The following is a 20,421-nucleotide window of genomic DNA, read 5'->3' as shown; positions in this document are numbered from 1 at the left end:
TAGCAGTATGTGTGAGGCTACAGTAAATGTGCATATGTAAAAATGAAAACAATAGTATTTGCTTGCATCCACTCAATTTATATCAACAGAATATTTCAACAGGAGAACCTCTCCTGAACTCTAAATAGGTCTGTTTAGTGCTGTTTACAAGTAAGTAGTTTTAATTAGCTTTGGATGAGCTATTTGACAAAATCAAACTGGATGATACAAGGAAATCCAAGGCAGGTTTCATTAAATAAATTTATTTGTTAAAATAATTTAACTCCAAATACAACTGCTGAGTTTGCATTGAGTTCTATGTACAATTCTTGTTTTATTTGAAACATCAAGGTTTAACAACTGACATTGTTACAAAACAATAAATTGTTGCCCTATCTATAGGTTGCCAGTTGTACTAGAGCTCAACAATTAACTGTGAAATATATTTAGTCACCTCTGGGAAACCCCAAATCAATACCGATAAGCCTGGTTCCAAAACCCACTGCAATCATTCTTGAGACCTGATGCACAACAATGCAGATAAAAGCCTCCTGCTGTTGTCAAACATTTGCTTTATCAGAGTTTCACCATTAAAGCCTAACCAGTACTTTGATTCTACACTGGTAAAAAGAAAAACCAAACATGCACAACCCACCCCCAACCAAATGGCTGACATCTTTAGGCAACGTTCTTTATAGAGGAAAGCAAATAGCAGTAGTTTTCCCACAGAAAAGTGATGGCAACTGTAGCACTGGGGTTAGAGAGAAGCTAGTCACTTGTTGGCCAAACCAGAACAGAAAGTCATCAAAAGCTGCTTTTGATGCTCTAATAAAAAAACCCACATGTAAATATTTTTGATCTGATGCTGGTTTATTTATTTTTTGCCTACTTTTAAAAAAAATGGGAGAAAAGTTACTACCACTATCATAGCCGAAAAAAATGAAAGCTGCAACATTTAAAAAAGCCAAAAATAAAAACAAACACCACCCCCCCAACCAATAAAACTTTGAAAATGCTGTCTTTGTAGAAAAGTACAAAGCTCTACAAGAACAGCTAAAGAAAACATGGGTCTTTGGATCAAACCATAATATTTTAAGGCATGTTATAAAAAACTTTCAAATACTATAATTGGTAGTCTGATCAGGGTACAAAGAAAGAGATGACACAAGACCACTGACTTTCTCCAGGTGGCCACCTATCTTAAATACGGCTCATTTAACTACCCTCTTGCTATCCTTATGCTTTCAAAAATATCTTCGCCAAATGCAACTGTCATTGATTCAAGCTCCACTATATTCACATCAGTGGAAACACAAATAGTGCACAACTACCTCCCTAGAATTATACAATAAAGAGAAGAACATTTACATTTCCCCCTGCCATACACCCCGGAATGTTGTGTGTTGATGTGTGTTGCTTAGTCATTACAAATGTAAAATGGTAAGAAAAACATGTCTTGGAAGTATCTTTTTCACTAAAATTTTCTGTTTAGAATTTTACTTGTGCAATTTTTCCTAAATTAAAAGCCCATCTGTTTTATGATACAACTTAGGCCTTTCATATGTATTATTTATACCACTTTATTGGTGGCACAGCCATTTTTTATATAAGATCTTAGCAGTTTGTATATAATATTGCTCAACATGCACTCCAAACTGTAAATTGGTATCAAATTTGGTAATGTTTCTGAGCACTCAGGCACTAGGTCTCAAATTGACAAGCTGCCTATTTTATTATTAGATTGTATAGTTTCATTAGACCTCTCCTCCATTTAGATATTTTAGGAAGTGAAGATACATTGATTCAAGTCTCAAATTTTGCTTAAGCACACACACGGTTAATATTAGGTGGAAAAGGTGCACCAACATCCAAAATTGTGGAAATTAGCTGGTAGGAAAAACCTACATTACAATGATTTAGAAAAAATCCGACTAGTAGGGCCGCACATTTATCAGACTTAACATCCTTGTTTCCTTGAAAAGCTTTTCAAGTTCTAAGGGCAGTGGTGGCCAGTTCTTTTCCATCACTAATACTTCCATTAGCTGTCACCCACTGAACAAGATTAAAAATGTTACTATATTAAAAAGAAATTTTGTGAAGCTGTTTTATACTTGAGTTTCTCATTTCAAAGATTAAGAGCATTTTTAAAGCAGTTCTACTGATGGAGGTAAATCTGTCCAAACTCCAATTACAGCATTTCTAAGGGATACATACACACACGCACACCCAACACATGCACCCCTGTTTTCACTCATTTACACACAAGGAACTACACTGTTACTGCACAAGACTGAGAAACTAATAAAATGCATGGTGGTATTTAGACCACAGGCTCAGTGATATTGCATTTTGATGACCAAATTTTATCTATAAAAGGTCCTGCTCAAGACAATCGTTCCAACATATAAAACAAACATTTTGATTGAAAACTTTTCTATACTTGGATTGTAAGACTTCAGAATAGATATTTCTGTGCCATTAGTCATGCAAATGATAAATACTTCACTGCTAGGAAAACTAGAATGTCAGAGCTTGAGCACCCTTGCAAAACAAAATATTTGCTCCCACTATTTGATACCCTAATAATCAGGGCAATCTTTGAATAGTGTCAGGCAATTACACAAAAGCTTTTTCCTTTCTCACCTACAGTATAACCATAACCTATATTCCTCCTGTGAGCCACAATGATTTCATATGGTTATTCAATTAACAAAGTTACCAACATTAAAGCTATGAAATAGCAAACTTGATTTCCAAAAGTTAGTTAGGGATCACACGAAAAAAACTTAGCCCTTAAAGGCAAGAAAGAAATTATCTTCTTTAGCAAACTTAAAAATGCAGGATGTTCGTACTGCCCCATGAGGTTTCTGCAAAAGGGAACATCTGGATGCAACATGGCTTTGTTTTCCTTACAAGATGGTACTAGTTAATCTATTAAAGTGTTCCTTGTTAGTAAGGCTAAGCAATTTTTTTCATCACAGTTGCTTCCTCCTGGTTCAGTAAAGTGATAAAGATGTTTCCTGCTTTGTAAACAGAGGGTTTGTTTGGCTTTTTGTCTAACCAAAATCTGAAGCGATCCTCCATTCTTGAGCAGCAAAGTGGAAGATTTAAAACATTCCAATGCCATATCGTGTTTTTTCACTAGCTTTTAGTTTTTCAGATCTTCTCTCTTCTTTCAAGTATTGATGCAATGCTTTCTAGTTCACAAGATGGGATAAAGTGTAGAAATTGCATCAATTTTGGGAAAAAAGAACTATACAGGTCTTGTAGATCATATCTGTCTCTAAAACTGTCAGAAGTTCAGATGAAAATAGCATACTTGTTTGTGTAAACTTGGCCACAAGCAAAAGTACAACTCCTGAAATTCAGTATATCGAAACTGAAAGGCTTTCCCCTCCTTTTGCGTTTATCAGTACAGAATACGCTAATTGCAAGTAATCTTTCCAGGTCTTCCCTCTAGCGATTTCAATTTTCACCACCAGGAATTTTCTAATTTATGAAATAGCTGCTGCTGTCTGACATAATGCAAATACATATAGTTCACTGAGATCACCCTGTAGATCAACTGTCTATGATGAAATTGTAGGTGCACAAGGGCGTATTGGGTGAGAAATTGTCGTTGTTTAACCCCATTATGTTCAGAGACAGTGATTGACTTTCAATGCTCAGCTCTGATTTAAAGTTGTTACTTCACTTATGATTTATTCCAAGTGACCTACACACCAGGAAACGAGGCAGACAGTTTTACCACTTTACAAAAATTCTGCAGATTAAGTCCAGGTTAGATCATTTTTAATGCTATTGAATATTACATGCAGAACAGCATGGATCATCTTTGTCTGGCTGAGCTGCATAGTTCATTTGTCTAACGATTTCTGCAAAGAGCTCATCCACCATTGTTTTACTTTTAGCAGAGGTCTCCATAAAAGGACAGCCCCATTCTTCAGCCAGAGCTCTGCCTTCATTTGAAGATACTTCCCTCTCACTCTCCAGGTCCACTTTATTACCAACCAAAATTACTGGCACCTTCTCATACCTATAATTCAAAACAAAAAGAAAATTAAGATTCCTTAATATAGATTATGATTTTTCTCACATACAAACAGTGCATACCATGAGAAATAATTCTGTCATTCATCAAAACCTACTTTATAGTTCAAAACACTACACAAGCTTTTGCTTTTTTCTCATTTTAGTTTATTACAACACCTCCCTTCAGAGTTTCTAATGAATGCTTCTTCCTCTTAATTTTCTCTCCAGTCAGAAACGTTTACAACCCTAGCTCTTTTGGTGTGGAACAAAATTTCTTCCCACTCCAACACAGTCCAGATTAGGATTTGGGATTGGCTGGAGGTTCAAGCCTCCTTCCAACTTTAATTTATTTATGTCTATACTGCAGCTGGGAGCAAGCCTCCCAGTCCAGGAAGACAGACTCACACTAGCTGAGTTCAAGCTAGCATGTTAAAAATAGTGTGGACATTATGGCTTCAGAGCAGACTCAAGCTAGTCACCCAAGTTCAGACAAAACAAAGAACACACTGTGAAAGTGTTATTTATGCTGCAAAGTCAAACACTCAAAAGTTAGGAAGTACAAGAATAAGGTTGCACAGACTACTTTAAATTCAGCCCCCTGGTGTGAATGCATTGTGATACAATCTTTAACTACACAATTGCAAATTATTTTTTCCTTGTGGACTGTGGACTTGTTTTCCAGTGGACTGAATGGATGGGCTCAATGAAAGACAGCTATTCAGTGCTTTCCCCCCCCCCCTCATGATTCGATGTGGGGCCCATGGTTTATTAGCTGTACAGCACCCAAACCCTGCTCTGAATACAGCATTATCCATTTCTTTGTCATCTTTAGTTGCCTCATAAATATAAGTGAATTCACAACTCCTTGGGTCGTGAGTATTAGCCCTATTTTACAGATGAGGAAATACATTCAGAGCAATTTACCTGAGGCCATACAATGATTCATTGAGAGTCAGAATTTGACAAAGAACATCCTGATTCCCAACCCTGCACTCATTCTTCAGATGACACTGCCTTACTGCCAAAGGTATTGAACATCTATAGCTCCCAATGACTTAATTATGAGTGCCTGGCACTTCTGAAAGTCAAGACAGCTGGGGCCTCATGGGGGACACAATTGGTGGCTATGAAAAGTCTGGTTTAATTGATTTGCTCTGCATCACACAGAAACTCTGTAACAAAGGTAGGAACAGAATCTAGTTCTCCTGTGTTGTGTCCACCTGCCTTAACTAGGCCATCCTTTTACTTCCGATATTCCCCAGCTTCATTTACTACATACCTTCCCATTACTAGACTTTATATTGTATAACAGAGATCTTACAGATATCAGTCTTGTACACAAATCCCTGAGCACAGCCCATCATGTAATCTGAACAAGGTTGGGTCCTGCAGAAAAACAGTGTGATCGTGTGATGAGATGCATAGGCACCATGGGGCTGAATTCAAGTAAATCCTAGCATTACTTAACTTTTGAGGACCGTTTTTCAATGCAACTATTTTTTTCCCCCAAATTGTGAAGTTACGTACTAAAAAAAAAGGAATTGTATTATGTGCAACTAACAACTTTGGCCAAGTGCTGGGCACAGGAAATGGTCAGGGGTAGCACAATCTTGTTCTCCCTCCCCAGAGATACACGCGTGTTCTTCAAGATTGGGAGGAGGAGAGGGTGTTCCTGCCTCAAGAGGGGAATTGATATCTAGAACCATATGCAATATCTGGGGATGATTGGAAGGAGCCTAGTCTGGCTCTCTTCCTCACCCTCTTGTGCGTAAGGGGCTTCTGCCCTATGTGCCTGTTCCTGGCAGGTGGATGAGTTTGCTTAAGTCGAGTCGGGGGGGGGGGGGATGAGCCTGGTCAAACTCTCCCCATCTCCACCATAGCATCTCGAGTAGCAGGCAGGCTCCATCTGCTCCCAAGGGTCCCCAGTACTGTGCACGCTGCTGCTACAGCAGGGGTTCAACCTTAGAATATTCAGATTTTGTCATGTTACCAAAATGATTCAGTGTGACCCAAGAGAGAGGTGGGAAATGGTGATTTTCCATATCTTATAACTCAGCCAAAATTGAAACAAATTTGATGGGTGCAGCAAGAGGCACATTCTGGTGACAGCCCCTTTCCCCTGTCAAATTTCTAAAGCCTGAGGCAAATATTTGAGGGGTTATAGGTTCTTAAAACAAGGTTGCAATAATTTTTTACAATGGAAACTGTTAGAGAAGCATTAATATAGGTTTTGCTGCCAGTTCCCTCTATAACAACAATGCACTGAAATGCATATTTTAGGGTAAACATTTACAGTATAACTTGATAAAGGCACAAAGATAGAGCCTTGCTTTACTAGATTAACTTTAGGACCAAGGATTTTACAGAAGCAACTATGTACAGGGTGAAGTCTTTGCAGAACGATATGCTAAAGCCTGTCTCAAAATGGTTGTACTCTCTATCTTGATCTTGAGAGGTACTGACAACTCCTACAGATGTTACATGATCAGGCTCTTTGTAGCCAAATCAACACAGACATTGACACTGATTCAATTTTCACCCTATGTGGACTTTTACTCGTCGAGTTACATTCCCACACTCATCTAAGACAGCAAAACATTAATCTGTTCAATGGACATTGCTTTATACTACAAATCAAACTAACATGTGTTAGGAAGTAATAACATATTATAGAATTTCAACTTGGGCAATTAAGTTCTACATAAATTCCTTCTGTAGTTCCAAATGAAAGAAGTGTTCTTGACTTCCTGTTCTTCATTGTTGGGTAACACTTCTGTGCACTGTGGAACAGTTGTTACCTCACATATGACTGCATTTCAGTTTTGCATGAAGTGATCTCGGTTTTAGTTTAAATATCAGTTCACTGAATTTTAAAGACATTTTAGGATCCTTCAAGATGAAAAATATTGTATAAAATGTAGGAATGAGAGCTTATTAGGGGTGTGGCAATTCTCCAAAAAGGACCCTGTTTTTTTGGAGTTTCATGTATCCATCACACACACATCTACATCATTTGAAAGCTTATTTTATGTAAGTTTAGATGAGGTACGAGGTGGTGCCACAAGCCTGTAGGTGACAGTCTCATCGTTTCACATCATTTTTTGCACAGTTCCAGAAACACTAAAAACATGACTGACAGTTTTTGCTCTTTAATTTAATTTCAACACCTTAATGTGGTGTTGAATTGGTCAAAGCTATCAAACAACAATATGTTAAAAATATTTGTATTGGTTTTGCATGGGCAATATTTTTTTTTCAGAAATGAAGCTATTTAGCATGTGGCAAAAATGCCAAATATCAACATTTTACAAATACATTAACATGAGATGTTTTCACATTGCATATTCTTAATTATTACTATATCTTGCAAGTTGTTATATTAGTTTGCTGTATTTTCAATTGAAATTTCCTGACCAGATCAGTCTCACACTGAAGGCTGTGCATCAGTAGCAGTAGATTGTGTGCCCATAGTTTGTACCACATAATAGGTAGATATAAATGTACGTGAATTCCTAATGTAAAGCTTCTCCATTTGTAAGCTTTTGTACATACAATGTAGCACCTAGCCTGCCTGGTAGAAGGTTTGAGTTTGTAATTGCCTATGCATAGTGCTCCGTGCCTGTCACAGAGGTTGTGGAAGTCACGGATTCTGTGACTTTCTGTGACTTCTGCAGCAGCCAGTGTGGCTGACCCCAGGGCCACCCAAGCAGCTGGCTCTTGAGCCAGGCACACTGGCTGGCCACTGGAGTGGCCCCGCGGCTCGCCAGAGCTGCGGCCGGTGTGGCTGGCCCTGGAGACCCCCCGCAGCGACCCCCCCACAGCACCCCTCCCCCCCCCCAAGCTTTAGGAAAGGGTATTTATAGCATAAGTCATGGATAAGGCTAAGTTTTTCTCACAGGTATTTTTAGTAAAAAAGTCACAGACAGGTCACAGGCAACAAAAAATTCATGGAAGCCCCATGACCTGTCCTTGACTTTTACTAAAAATACCCATGATAAAATGGGCAGCTGGGAGAAGGAGGAGGAGGGAGCTCTGGGAGCTCCAGGGATTTCCCCTGCCGCCCAAGGGGGCAGGGAGCAGCGAGGATTTCCTGCAGCTCCCAGCTGGAGCTGGCTGAAGTCATGGAGCCTTTGGAAGTCACAGACTCCATGACTTCCGTGAGTAAATCACAGAGATAGTTATGGACAGGTCATGGGCTGTGAATTTTTGTTTATTTCCCGTGATCTGTCCAGGACTTTTACAAAGAATACCAATGACTAAATCGTAGCCTTACCTACGCATGCAGTACTAGCCTTTGAAATATTCTGAAAACTAGCCTTTTAATTCAGTGACAGTTATGCACAGATCAGTATTAGTACTAGAAAGGACAATACACAGCGGACTTCAATCAAAGTAAACTAAACTCCCTAAACAAAACTGTCAAGTTTGATACAAACAGACCTAATTTAGCACAAGTCTGTATACTTGGACAATGGAAAAATAGTGGTAGTGGCAGTGGTAATGCTAACAATATTCTGTGGGAATTTTACCTCTACAGGGAAGTTACAGTTTATGAAAACATCGGAGGATATGAGCCCCTTAAAATTTACATCAAAGAGAAAAAGACTCCACAAGTTTTGAAAAATGCATTGTCATAAAAAAAATCAAAAGAATGCAAAAAACTGTCAACAGACACCAATGCTGGAGAGACTTCTGTGATGCTCGCAGCAGGAGCCAGGAGAGATGACTTGTACCAGTGGCCACTGGATTAATTTTCTACTTTAGATGACGTGCCACCAATACTCTGTCACAGGGGCTACTTTCAGAAATTCACAAGCAAGCAGAATTTGGCACATGTCAGAGTCATAGAGAACCCAGGAAAGAACACAGACTCAATCTGATCAGAGAGCATCATGTTCACCTGCATCTATAGCATGCACGTCCTCCAGCAACTGGTCCATTTGCATTGTTTGCTTGAGAAAACACACACAAAAGGAGAAACTTCATGAGAGAGAACATTTGAGAGAGCAACAAATCTAAGGAAGGTGACACTTCAGAGGAACTGACATGACATGTTGTGCAGAACATCTGTGGAAGACGTGATTGCTAAGAATGCAGTTTATCACTCAACATGCCTTTCTTCCTACTTGAGTAAAATGAAATCTTAAGGCAAAACCATCTAGATACAATGTAACAATACAGTCACCTTATGACACTGCATTTTATCAGCTGACTGAAGAGACAATGATCTTATGTATAACAAGAAGGCTCTGCTCCTGTCCAACCTGCTACAAAGATATAAAACCCTATTTCCCTCAGACGTAGAAACTGAAAGATATTCCAGGAGCAAATTACAATCAAGATTAGAAAAATAAATTATGGATCTGCAATTTCATTCCATGCACAGCAAGGACAAGGCAAGTCTACCATTGTTCTATGCAGCACAATAACATTAGCTGATGTTATCCAAGCTGCTAGTAATTTGAAGCAGGAACTTAAGTCATCCAAATGTTTTCTCGATGTTCTTCTGGCAAGCGAGCCTGATAAACAGCTTTGACATGAACAAGTGGTTTTGTATAATGCTGCTTCAATCCTTTGGTCTGAAATAGCCAAAGGAGAGCCTCAGAATATTATCCAAAGCCAGGTGATGGAACTTTACAGAGATTAGCTGCTTTTCTAACCCAATTGGTACAGAAGTTTGTCTTTTGGTTAATAGAGGCATCTAATTCAGTCAGCAATGAGTATCATCCTTTAGAAGACATTCAAAGAAGGTGACTCAATTATGGAGTGCACAATATTTAACAGTCCCAAAATTATCACACCGCTGCACATATACCTTGCTACACCATGAATTTGGATCTCACAGTTTAATTGACATACCACACACCTCCATGGGTTCTGCAACAATTATGATGAGCTGAAGAAATTCATCACTAGTGCTGCAAAAAAAATGAAGTAGAAAGACTCCAGGGAGGTGTGTTCATTCCAAATGGAACTGAACCACACATGCTGGTGGAAATCTCATCCGTGAAGGAGCTGATAAGATGGACATCAACGCAGAGACCATGGATGGAAAGAATACCTTCCATTCAATGGCTTGAACTACCAGACTAGCACAGTCTGCAGACAGTCCAGCATCACAAGAAATAATCACTGACAAATTGGAAAAAAAATTAATCACTACTCTCTCTGGGCAATCAGCGTCTCTTGTGCAGCATTAGAAAAAACCTAGAACACATCCAGAATGGACTCACCATTAAGAACTTGAGAAAAATCAATTATGCCAATTGACTACTATCAATAGTAGTCAAAACAAATATCCCTGCATGTAACTCTGCTTGCCAAGGCAATGAAGTCTGTGGTATCTCATGCACTCTTGACAGAGATCATAATGATGAACAAGATGATAATGATATTGACTAGAAATGTCACCAGTGGTATTACATTTCAATGATACCTGTAAACATTTATTATCATATTTTGTTTTACCCTGTAGATTGTTGTTGTGATGCTTTGAGGTCACAAAGAAATCCAATTCTGTGTCTTAATTTAATGGCTCTCTGTATTATTTCAAGAGAAATGAATGCAAATATTTCAAAGTGGGCATTTTAATGTGTGGATTGTATCAGTTTATCCCCATTGCTATGGTAATGGTACCACTTGACTGCTCCACATTCTAAATCATTTTAAAGTAGATATAAGATTTCAAATAATTTATCAGGTGCGTGTATAGAGAGGGTCCATTAAATTGACTAAATTGGTGGTGGCTGCTGCTTGCCTATGTTTTCCCCCCCCTGAACCTAAAAGGTACATCCAGAGATAGAAAACACTGCCCAATGACTGAAACCATGTCTGAAAATTTTTATCCAGCTACTTTTCAGACTTTGGGTTACAGACGTAACTGGCTTGTCAAAAGATACAGGAAGTGAAATTTCTTCACAGACGGAAATAAGAGTGACATACAGCAAGCCTGATAGTAGAGATTATTTTTTTTTAAACTCTGAAAATACCCAGTACCAATCACAAAAAAACTGTTACAGAGTTGACTTAATTTTATGTTCTCTCATTCATTGCATACAAATCTTTCAGCTTTTCTAGAATTCATTTGTCCATATTTCAAAAAAATATGGACTAGATGACCTCTCGAGGTCCCTTCCACTCCTATGATTCAAAACAGAGCCAAATACATCCAACTAGCCATGCAGAAAAAAAAATTCTGCATAAAAGTTCAATCCGATCTAGGAACTTACAGGGCCCTAAATTAGCACTGATGGGAGTTGGACACAGGGGGGTGTCCTTGGCAGAGGACACAGGGGGTGCACAGGGATCCCCTGCTCAGATAGTTGCATAATAGTTCAAAGTGTAGCATGTGAGGTCTCTCCTGAGAGCGAGTATTCCCTTGGTCATCATAATCATTGTGAAACGTGTGTACAGATAAGAACATAATATTTAAGAAGATATGTATCTATACTGGAAATTAAGGCAGGTTACCAGGAGGTGACATACCTCGGAGATGTTCCTTTCAAGCAGGAGGTAACTGACACCTATCTCCCTGTCTGTCCATTTGTGTATTGTATGCCTATTTGAATACTGGGCCAGCTGCAACTGAGAGGTTGCGAAAACTACAAGGGAGGAAATTTACAGGAAGAAAAACAGGATGGGGATGTCCTGTTCATGAATAAAGACAAAGGATTTGTCTGGTATATCTTGGAGTGCAAAGACATACTGAATTCTTCACCTAGGAGGAAAACTGATAGTGTGCATATCCCATGAGAGAAGGGCCAACCGTTTCTGAGTATGTCTATACGGTAACAAAAAACCCAAAGCACCAAGTCTCAGAGCCCAGGTCAGCTGACTTGGGCTCATGCTTGCAGGGTCCCTCAGACTGGGCTCCAGCCCAAGCTGGAATGTCTACACAGCAATTTTACACACTGCAGCCCAAGCCCTGTGAGATTGAGCCTGCTGACTTGGGCAGCTGCAACGGTACCCTTAGTCCTGCTCAATCAATCTCTTTTAGGGCTTTCAGCTCCTAAAGAGCATGTTGGATTGGATGTGGGGGGAATCCAAGTCCATGGTACTAGAGCAGTCTTCACAAAAATCACTGCCACTCCTGACATAGCTCTCAGCATCAGCTTGACTTCCTGGTGCCCTATACAACTCATTCCCCCTTTTTCCTCAGCTAGAAGTGTCATTTTAAACTATTCCTCCACTGGGAACATGCCAGTACAGTAGAACCTCAGAATTACAAACACTTCAGGAATGGAGGTTGTTTGTAACTGAACAAAACATTATGGTTGTTCTTTCAAAAGTTTACAACTGAACATTGAGTTAATACAGCTTTGAAACTTTACTATGCAGAAGAAAAAAGCTGCTTTTAACCATCTTAATTTAAATGAAACAAGCACAAAAACAGTTTCCTTACTTTGACAAAAAAAATTTAAAACTTTTAAATAGTTTACATTTAAACAGTACTGTACTTTGTCCCATTTTTTTGGTCTCTGATGCTGCCTGATTGTGTACTTCTGGTTCAAGTGAGGTGTGTGTTTGACTGGTCAGTTCATAACTCTGGGGTTCATAACTCTGAAGTTCTACTGCATTGTTCTGCTCCCAGCCCTGGTTCAGTGTGGGGTCTGCCCTTTTATTTAGTGCTAAATCCACTGGAATTAATCCCCTGTAGGGACAGTTATGAAATTAAAAAACTAAAGTTAGCATCAGTTTGCTTAAGAAAATAATATATTTGCTAGTCAGTAGGCAAAAGACCTAATTAGCAAAAAAGTAAGACTGAGAATAAGCTAAGACCAGAAGTAGTGTAGTACGGCTGGATGCCTTAAAAGTAACCAATAAGACAAAGAAAAACCGTCTTAAAAGAAACAAGCACAAATCTTTTCACTGTTCTGCTGAGAAGCAACAGTGGAGGGAGAGAAGATAAGAAAAGGTGGTCTTGGGGGAAGGAAAATATCAAGGATAAAATGCTTCAGGCTAGGTTTTTCTAGAGCGAACAGATTAATTGAAGGGTATAAAAAGAGGCATGAATCTGAAGAGTCTCTCTCAGATCCGGTCTCATCATGCTGGAGCAAACCAGGATGAGAGGACTATTCTCTGGTACCTTTGTGAGTATAACGGATCATATGCTTATGGATGTGTGCTACTCTACTGAATGTAGTCAACTGCTTATTATTTAGGCACATTTAAAGCAATGGAATAATTACCATTTGGCCTTTGGATTTAAAGAAGATGTACGGTTAGTTAATGTCTGGGGGTGCCCTGTATCACTATTCATAAATAATAATTCACATACCACTTTTACATCAATGACTGTAGTGTCCATGATAATCAGCAAAGTTTTGTACTTATAATCCTTCTTTAGTTTATTTCAGACTCTAAAGTTTATTCTTTCCTCCTGTTACTATGTGTTCCTGTACTTTTCCCAGGAGCTGTAAAGGACTACAGATATTAGCAGAGATACTGATACTACAAATAAGGTCTGCAGATAGATCTTGGTTAAGGAAAGTATCTCCATTTTAGATTTCTGCAACTTTAGTGGCAAGAATCCTATCATAGCCTAACTAAGTAAACTAGGTTACATGAGAGAAGATATCTTAAGACGTTAAAAAAATGGTAAGTTAAGTCTGCCAAACCCAAACAGAGTAGTTCATTATAAATTATGCCGCTTAGAATGCAATTTAGCAATTTAGCCTGTGCCCCTGTCTTGACTGAGGTGAACTTTGCCATAGATTGAATATGACAGTGGACATCCATAAAAGCAAGTTACTCTATTTTTCAATCCAGCAAAATTTTCCTTATATCTATTTCTAGCATTCTGTGGAAGGTTTTAAAATGTAAAATCCTCAAGATGGAGAGCACTGTGTGCCTGCCCTAGCCTATTTGTCCCACAGAATTCTTCAAATGAGTTCAGACCAAAAATAAGGCGCATATATTATATACTTTTTTTTTTTTTTTTTTTTTTTTTTTTTAACAGCGAGAGTAATTAATCATAGTAACAACTTACCATGGGTCGTGGTGGACTCTTCATCACGGCAACTTTTAAATCAAGATTGGATATTTTTCTAAGAGATATGCACTAAGAATTATTTTTGGGGAAATTCTATGGCTTGTGATGGACAGGAGGTCAGAGAAGATATTGATCATAACCGGCCCTTCTGGCTTTGGAATCTATAAACTAGCTGAATGCATCCCTACCCCTATCACTTTGGGAACTTAGGCAAAGAAAACATTCTCCCAACTTAAAATTTTTTGTATTTTGTTAGTGTCACAATTTTAACATTATGGGCTAGATCCTCATTATGTGTAAATCAGCATAGTTCCATTATGTTCCACTTAGCTATACATATTTATACCAACTGAAGATGTCGCCACATTTTTAAAACACCTAGATTCCTGCATAGCTTTTAAGTGTCTTAGTTGCCCAAACCACAGAAGTTATTTTAGCTACTCAGGTAACTCCATAAAGAACTGCTGTAAAAAGACATTATGATGCTAGTAATTCATTCCAGTTTACCAATCAGGTGCACTTAATTTTCAAGTCTTGGAAGCTGTTAGATTGCCTAAAGGATGAATGAAGCAACAATTCATTAAGCAATCCTCACATGGGTATAATAAAGGAATTTTTAAAGCCATTCTATAGGTGGTAAAACATATAGTTGTGGGAGAATTCTGCGCCACTGTGCAGGCACAGAATTCATGCTGTCCACAGATTTCTTTGCTTCCCTGCAGAAAAAATGACTTCTGAGGGGAAGCAAAATAAAGCCCCAAAAGCAGTCACTTGCCCCTCCCCAGCAGCCCAGAGCAGCCGGCAGAGATGTAAATCAGCACAGGTGGGCACGCATGCGTGGGGAGATGTCAATCACCACCAGGGACGCGGGGCTGGGCATGCGAGCAGAGAACGAGAGAGAAACTGTCCCTCTGGCCTGCTATTGTGGCATGCTAAGTGTGGAGAGGCAGGACTTTGGGGCATGAGGCAGGCTCTGCCCCTCAGACAGAACATAATGCAGCAACCTGCCTGCTTAGTTTTCATTGTTAGTGAATTGTTCCCGTTCTTAGTCAATTCCCCCAGGAGCATAAAACAGGTCTAAAATTTTTAAGGCTCCTTTACACTGCAAGAGTGGTGTAACTGTAAAGGTGCTTTATTGTAAATGACAGTATGGCATTATAAATGCTTATGGTACATTAGTGAGAACTGGTCTGTTTTTGGACTGAAAAAAATTCCTATCAAAATGTGCTCCATGAATTGTTTGCTACTGACATTTCTGGAGATGGTCAGTAGCCAATATAAATTGTGAGTTTGATACCCCAGCCCCCACTTGCTCATTCTTTGCCTATCATGAAATATTGAGCATATGGCTGCATGTATTTGTTGACTAATAACTAGAAATGAAGGATCAAGCCTAGCTACATTACTATTACACAAAGGAGGTTTGGAGACTTTCTCCAATGCTCCCCACTGCCATTCTCCATCCATTGTATTATTGTAGTTTAAACACATTACCAAAATAATTGAAACTGGCTTATTACATTGTGTTATTTGCAGAATTTTAAAATATTGTGAGCAGAATTTTCAATTTTTGGTGCAAAATTCCCCAATGAGTAAAACAAGGCCTGGAGTGGTTAAGTAGCTTACCCAGAGTCCCACAGCAACTCAATGGCAGAGTTATGAAGAAAATTCTGGAGTTCAGGAGTCCCCAGCTCTAGGAGTGAAGCATGCTCCAAGCAAGGGATTGGGGACAAAACCATTCCTTGCATTTTAATCCAGGCTCTAAAATGAATTCCTTATGTAGTCTTAGGAACGTCATATTTTCTATGGGCCTCAGTTTACCCGTCTGTAAAGAGAGGCTAATAGTACTTACCTACTTCACAGGATGTTGAATATTTAACATCTGCAAAGCAATCTAAAAAATAAAAGCACTATACATGTATTAAGTGACGAATACACCAAGCTCTTGTAAGAACAGACCAACAGATGCTACAGACATGGAATACTCAGACTATTGTAGCAATTTTATAAGTGATAAACATTATAGGCTAGTGATTGTTTTGACTCAATGGGGAAACTATAGGATTCCTGCAGAAACTAAAGCCACTGGGAGATAATTAATGCAAATCCTGAAGGAAAGTAATAAGTCTAGAGAAGTTTCTCCCCCTTTCCCCCAGGAAGTGCATATACTGGCTTGGCCTGGTTCAAGAGGCCTAGTAAACAAAGAAACTACATAAAGCGACAACTCTGTCATAAGTCACCCTCACCCAATCCACAAACTGCCATGAAACTATGAGAAGGCCCCAAAGTACTTTGGAGCCTGCCCGGGTCCCCATCTGGAAGACGGACCACCACCATCAGGTAAGCTTGACTTGTAAGTCAGCTCTTTATGTTTTCAGATATGTTCTCTGTAGTACTTTTATTCTGAATAAATAGTACTTTGCTTTATGCAAGCTGGCTCGTCACTGGTTAAACCTGTCACTACTCTGATGAAAATAGGACAGCAGGTGCTGAGCTGAGGTCAGACCTGCTGAAATTCTTGTGAAGTCCAGCCTAAGTCTGGAGAGAAAGGGTTGCAGGATCCTGCCAGAAACCTATGTGGGGCTCCCAGGTGCAGTTACCTCAAGAACTGTGACAGACTACTATAAATCTTTTTGAAGAGTCAGCATATACAGCCAACTAATTGTGTGTGGTCCTAAATTAAATATAATAGAACAAATTCAGTTTTAATTAATTATTTTATACTAAAACAGGTTTGATTATGGTCAATATATTTGTTTCAATTGGGTTGCTGGCCTAGTATAAGCAATGCCAGAACTAGCTACAATTTTGTATGCACATTGTTGGCAAGTGCATCATAAATACAGTGCAAAGGCATGGAAAGTCAACATTACAGGAACTCTCCCACCCAAGAGGCAATGAAACAGAAAATGTAGTGATGCATTACAGTCACTCCCTAACTGCTGCTATAAGCACTCTTAAGTCACCATGTTTTTGGACAGTCTACAACAAAAAATATGGAAAGAAAAAAAAAACTCAAATGGCATTGGTGAAGGAGAAGATTCGATACACAGCCTCAAACAAGGAACTACTACAAACTTAGTTATTGTGTAATGGCAGCAAAGAGCTCATACACGTCTTCAGTAACAAAAAGTAGTAAAGTTACCCCTTGCAGAACTTTCAAAGACTATGAATTGCATAATCTGAGATTATTTCCAGTTACCTCAGGACTGGACTCACTTCCCTAAAATTTCTCATTTTTTGAGAAAATCACCCACATCTGGGATGACCTCATGTGTCACCAAAAACAAGCCAAGCACAAAACCAGAAACATCACCTTCCTTCCAAAAATTCAACCTTGTTCATACATGTCATAGAAGCACTGACTGGAATTACAGTCACCACAAGAGACTAACTGCTGTCCTTCTTAGATAGTAAGAGAGCAGGGAATACCTAGACACTTACTAAAGAATTGCTAACACCTCCTTTGACCTCTAACATTCAATTGTCTAGCAACATAAATTTAGCCACTCTTCATACTGAGTAAACTTTACTTATATATATTTTTTACAAGTAGTCTATCAAAAGACACATTTATAAAGAAAAGCATGAACAGAAGTTGTGTGCGCAATGTGGTTTTATTGCTATAGAATGCTTCCAACTTCGATGTTTAGAGTTAGGCACCTAAATAAGTATCTTGATTTTTGGAGTTGCTGAACATCAATAAATGCTGCTGAAAGCAGGGAGGCTCAGCACCTCTGTAAAATTAGGCTACTCTTTCAAATGCCTAACTTTGGGACCCAGGTTTAAAAATTAGGTCTTAAAGATCAGGAAACAATGCAAATATTTAAAAATGTTAACTGGGCAATCTTAATGTCATATTAATACAGTTTTGTGCACTTAGTTGATTGCACAATAAGAATAGCTGCAAAGCTAGTCGCTGCCTACCAAATTTACAAGCTTCCTTTGCTTTGCTATGTGCATTCTGTAATTTTTCTCAATGGAGTTCTGTGGGAATGCATAGCAGAAGCCAGGGGAATTCTGGGATTGGAGGGGAAGGGTGTCAAACACCAACAACAACAACAAAAATCCCAAGTTTCCACTACCTCTCTATCCCATCCTTCCTCTATTTCTGTGTGGCCTAGCATCATTTTTGAATTACTGTTAGCCAGCATGGGTACAAGACTGCTACGCACCCCATGCTAGCAGCTACAGATATACAGGATATGTGTGCTTTATAAGAGCTCTCAGTCTGAAACAGAAGCCACTCAATGCTAACTGCTGCAGCAAGCAGATGTGGCTACAACAGTGGCTTCTCCAGCAGCAGATGGATGAGTACACCACCACCAAGGAATTGTTACAATGTAAGAGCTTCTTGAAGCAGTAATGCAGAATTGTTTGTGGGCTCAGGGAACCAGAACTGATTGATGTGAGAGGACCGTTCTGCAGATCTGCACAGACCAGCAGTTGCGACAGACTTTCAGAGTGGCAAAGGCAGCTTTCTTTGAGATTTATGCTGAACTGATCCTGAAGCTGCAGTGAAAGTACACCAGCACGCAATGTCCCATAACCACTGAGAGGCAGTTCATCATTGCTATTTGGAAGCTGACCACCCTCAAGTGTTTCCAACCCACTGCCAACCAATTCAGTATGCGGAGACTGACTGTGGGGACCACTGTCATGCAGCTCTGTGTTGCCATACTGGTGAAAATGAACCAAGGTACTGGTGAACTCAGTTATAAGCTTGGTAATGCTCATCAGATTATTGATGGCGTAGAATGTAGAGGGATCCTGAACAGTACTGGAGCAACTGATAGGATCCACGTGCGCCTATCAGTTGCCCCTTTCATCAGGCCTTGGAGTTTACAAGCACAAACGGGTATTTTTCCAGGGTGCTTCTTGGTCTGGTTGACCACTGAGGTAGATTTACAAACATAAATGTTGGGTGGTCTGGAAAGGTCCATCATGCCTGGATCATTCGGAATTCACACCTGCTTACCTTTATGAATAATGGAGAGTTTGCCCCCAGGATCACTACGGACATCAACTGTGTAGAGATTGCTCTGATCATCCTGGAAGACCTAGCTTATCCTCTGCTTCTCCAGCTAATGAAGCCATTTACAGGGTACTTGGACGAAGAAGGAAACTGTTTAACTATTGAGCTGTAGCTCACGAAAGCTTATGCTCTAATAAATTTGTTAGTCTCTAAGGTGCCACAAGTACTCTATTTCCTCCATAGTTGCAGAATGCAGTGAAGCATGTATATGAGCATCTCAAAACTAAATAGTGTTGTCTTATGTCTAGAACAAAACTGGCCTTGGATAATAGGTGTGTGTTGTATTTTGTACAATACTGATGAGAGTCAGGGATAACATTTTGACAATGGATGGGAGGCTGAGGTACAGAGACTTGCTCAGCAGCATGAGCAGCCATTAAGGTGTCCACCAGAAACTAAGCCACCAGAGCAATGCTGTGAGAATTCCTTTTTGTTCTTTCTTTGCAGTCTGGGATCTGAAAATGTGCAGCTGTTAACTGCGTTGGAGTGTGTCTTTGAATTGTGAGTACTGGAATTGCTTTTATGCATGACAGAAGTGCCAAGTTGTTGCACTCTGTCTTGTCTGTGCCTTTATACTTTTGTAAGAACTGACAACCTATGAAAATGTGTTTGCACGTACCATGCATGCACTGCAAATTCTTTATGACTAATGGCTTTTATTGCTCAAGTTATGCCAGTACATAACAGCCAAAAGTAAACCTAGCAGGGATTGTAAAAACCTGAAAAACTGAAGCAATCTGAAATTCAACACAGCGCAGTGGAGAGAGTGGTTAGCACACAAGAATGGGGGGTGGCTCCCATACACAGGAGAATGAATGCCTTTTCTTTACTTCTTGTCCTTTTGTGGTTGAGTGTCAGGAAGTTGCCAAGTGCACTGGATAGGTTCGATTATGCTGGACTCCAACATGGTGGTGTTACCACCCTATGGTGGGGCTAGGGAACGGGCTTAAGGAGCACAGCCAGAGGGCTACAGCAGGGAACATGTGATGATATTTCCCAGTACCCTGTATTATCCAGGGGCTGCAGAACATGGCTGGGTACTGATAGAGGGTACTGCATTGTCGGTGCTTCAGTTTCCCATCCGTAAAACGGGGATTATAGTACTTCCTTATCTCACAGGAGTGTTGCAACGTACTCCGATGCCACAGCATAGACAGATAGCCCAGAGAACCTTGTCAACGGGGCTTTAGTCATAGAAGGGAAATCAAATGTTAAATCAGAACCACCCTCAGCAGAGGCTGTGAGCTGCCACCATCCTTCAGGTTTCTTTTATAAACTTCTTTACACAGAAGCAGCTAAGCAGCTGTGGGCCACACACCAACATCACATTTGCCAGCATGAAGGTGAGAACTAGGATTGAGGGAAACCACTGGATTAGTGCTGG

General features: G+C 39.6%; 1 protein-coding gene across 1 annotated transcript in view; it reads right to left on the bottom strand.

Annotated features, from left to right (window-relative positions):
- Positions 1–226: 226 nt before the first annotated feature.
- The window catches only part of RAP2A (RAP2A, member of RAS oncogene family), a 32,053-nt gene continuing 11,858 nt past the window's right edge, over positions 227–20,421 (bottom strand). The window contains exon 2 of the mRNA XM_038413842.2: positions 227–4,015. Within this exon, the coding sequence (XP_038269770.1) occupies positions 3,778–4,015 (238 nt within the window). The 3' untranslated portion in view covers positions 227–3,777. The remainder of the gene's footprint in view (positions 4,016–20,421) is intronic.

Source organism: Dermochelys coriacea, chromosome 1 (genome assembly GCF_009764565.3).
Source record: "Dermochelys coriacea isolate rDerCor1 chromosome 1, rDerCor1.pri.v4, whole genome shotgun sequence".
In the NCBI taxonomy this organism is placed as follows: Eukaryota; Metazoa; Chordata; order Testudines; family Dermochelyidae; genus Dermochelys; species Dermochelys coriacea.
This window is presented reverse-complemented; position numbering and strand designations above follow the sequence as displayed.